The sequence below is a fragment of the Mandrillus leucophaeus genome, unplaced genomic scaffold (genome assembly GCF_000951045.1).
Source record: "Mandrillus leucophaeus isolate KB7577 unplaced genomic scaffold, Mleu.le_1.0 Scaffold645, whole genome shotgun sequence".
NCBI lineage: Eukaryota > Metazoa > Chordata > Mammalia > Primates > Cercopithecidae > Mandrillus > Mandrillus leucophaeus.
The window spans coordinates 677,419-679,628 of NW_012106975.1; the positions used below are offsets into that span (position 1 = coordinate 677,419).

The 2,210-nt window shown below is 44.5% G+C and overlaps 1 protein-coding gene across 1 annotated transcript in view; it reads right to left on the reverse strand.

Moving 5' to 3' along the window:
• FBXO28 (F-box protein 28) overlaps positions 1 to 2,210 on the reverse strand; it is a 53,201-nt gene that overhangs the window by 44,748 nt on the left and 6,243 nt on the right. The window contains exon 3 of the mRNA XM_012000983.1: positions 2,056 to 2,205. Within this exon, the coding sequence (XP_011856373.1) occupies positions 2,056 to 2,205 (150 nt within the window). The remainder of the gene's footprint in view (positions 1 to 2,055; positions 2,206 to 2,210) is intronic.

Genomic DNA, 2,210 nt, shown 5'->3' on the forward strand with positions numbered 1-2,210 from the left:
GCCCGGCCCGATTCTTTAGGTATAAATGGCTACTTAAGAAGGCATGTACAGTACACCTAGACACTCTCTTGACTGCCAATTTCAGAAAAGATCATAATTAAATTAATGCTGACACCTAGTGGCAAGAAAGAACATCTTTCTTTTATAACGTTACCTGAATTGTACCTTCCAAGCAAAGACGCTTCCAAATCCCCACAAAAGATTATCCATTTAATCTATTCAAGAATTATCCATCAGCCTTAAGTAAAGAAAAACAGTTCCCCATTACTAAAAAATCATATTTGCAGAGGTAGAACGGGGCAGAATCTTTTCCTGGGGGTGGGCAATGGTACTGAAGGGACTCCTTACGAAAAATCTGTTTGAAATTACAAATTTATAACCTTAAAAGGCCAGAAAACTGCTTAAAATTTAAGAATGCAGCTGAATATCTCACCTGACAGAGATGTCATTTATTCATAAATTGTGGGATGTGTTTTAACTCTGGTTAGGACAGGCTGGTTCCCCTGCTCCCCCTACAACTTTACATTTTTTTTAAATAGTAATATGATCAACAAACAAAACTCCCATTTTTCTCAACACTTACAAAACAGAACTGTGAATATTCCAAGCTTTACCAAGCCATTGTCTCGTTGAATGGTTCAATTCAATCAAATGTTATATGCCCAATTTCCCCAACACCATGAATGTACAGCGCGAATTTTGATTAAACGCCATCATTTGTAAAAATCTGAAGGAATATTTAAGATTCTACATGAAATTCTAGGATGAAAATGTTTTGGAAATTCAGAGGCAATCAATTGTGAAATATCTATTTTCAGTTGAAGAAATTTTCCATCCTGCAGACTGGTATGGTTGAACTGCTGTGTTGACTAGAAAAAAAAATTGGCCATCAGTTTGAATTAATATTTATAAGCTCTCTTTTAAAAATAAGTTACGATTTCTTTTAAAAATGCAATTATAATCCACTTGAAACTGGAGGAGTAAGCCTACAATACAGCATATTGAGTAATAAGGAAATGTTATACACAGCACATTCAGAGATATGCCTTTGTCCTCTTAAAAACAATTCCCAGCACAGATTTAGCTTCTCCATAGACTCGGTTTGCAATCATTTCAAAATGTCCACCTCCTTCAATTTATTTACCACTTAAAGATATATTCATTGAAAGGCAGCAAAATATCTAACTGAACTAACATTCACCACACCTTCAGTCAAACCTCTGGAGTGAAGTAAAAGCCCAATGGCAAATTCATTATTTTTAAAAATCATGGACTGAACTATTGTGATTTTAAGGTATAAAGAAACCTCTCCTAAAGCAGGTGGGTGGGCGTAAATCACTAGTTAAAAATAAATTGCAAAAGAGAAAAAACCCGTCAAGGGGTAAGTTGCTTCACTACGGTGGGAAGCGTTAAGATGAGGCAAAGCAGGAATGGTCATTTCCCAAGGCTCTACTTCAGTGGTCAACTAAGGCGCTGGGGCTAAGGCTAAGTAAACACGTTTGAATTCTTCGGAACCTCTACCTGGTGTGGGGCAGCTGAGCCACCCTACTCTACTCAATCTTCTCGAACAAGGAAACTTGGGTGGTTGGGGTGGGGAACAATACGTTATTCTTGCAAGATAAACCAAGCCTGGCTGGGATCATCTGCCTACTTCTGAGTTTTCTCCCCCAACCCAGGCCGGGGACTGGAAGCCGCATACAAAAGGCAGGCGACAAGACCTCTCGGGGTCCACTCTCAGGCCAGGCGGAAGGTGGAAAGACCAATTCCGCTACCCCTCCCGTAGAGGGCCCGCTTCCGGGAGGGGGGCAAGGAGCCCCGAGGGCGAAGTTCCCTCAAGAAGTAACCCCAGCTCCGCAGCTAGGACGCAACTGGGAACCAGCCCACTCCTGCTGACTGACGCCAAGGGAGAGTTCGGAACTGGAGCGGCGCCCTCCCGGATCTGTAGCCGGCTGGGGCTCGCGGGGGGATCCCTCCCCGGGGAACGCGCTCCCTTCTTCTCCCCTCCCAGACCTCGGCCGGGGGGAGAGGGAGGCAGGAGTTGTGCGGGGGCCTCACCAGGCGGAGCTGGCTAATTTCGTCGTAGGACATAAAGCTGAGGATGTTCTCGATGGCTACGATGGGCAGCGCCACAAGCGTGTTGTTTTGAGGCAGCTGGTCCGGAGCCAGCGCCGGGGCTGGCAGCGCCTGGGACCCCGGTTGTGGGTGCTGTG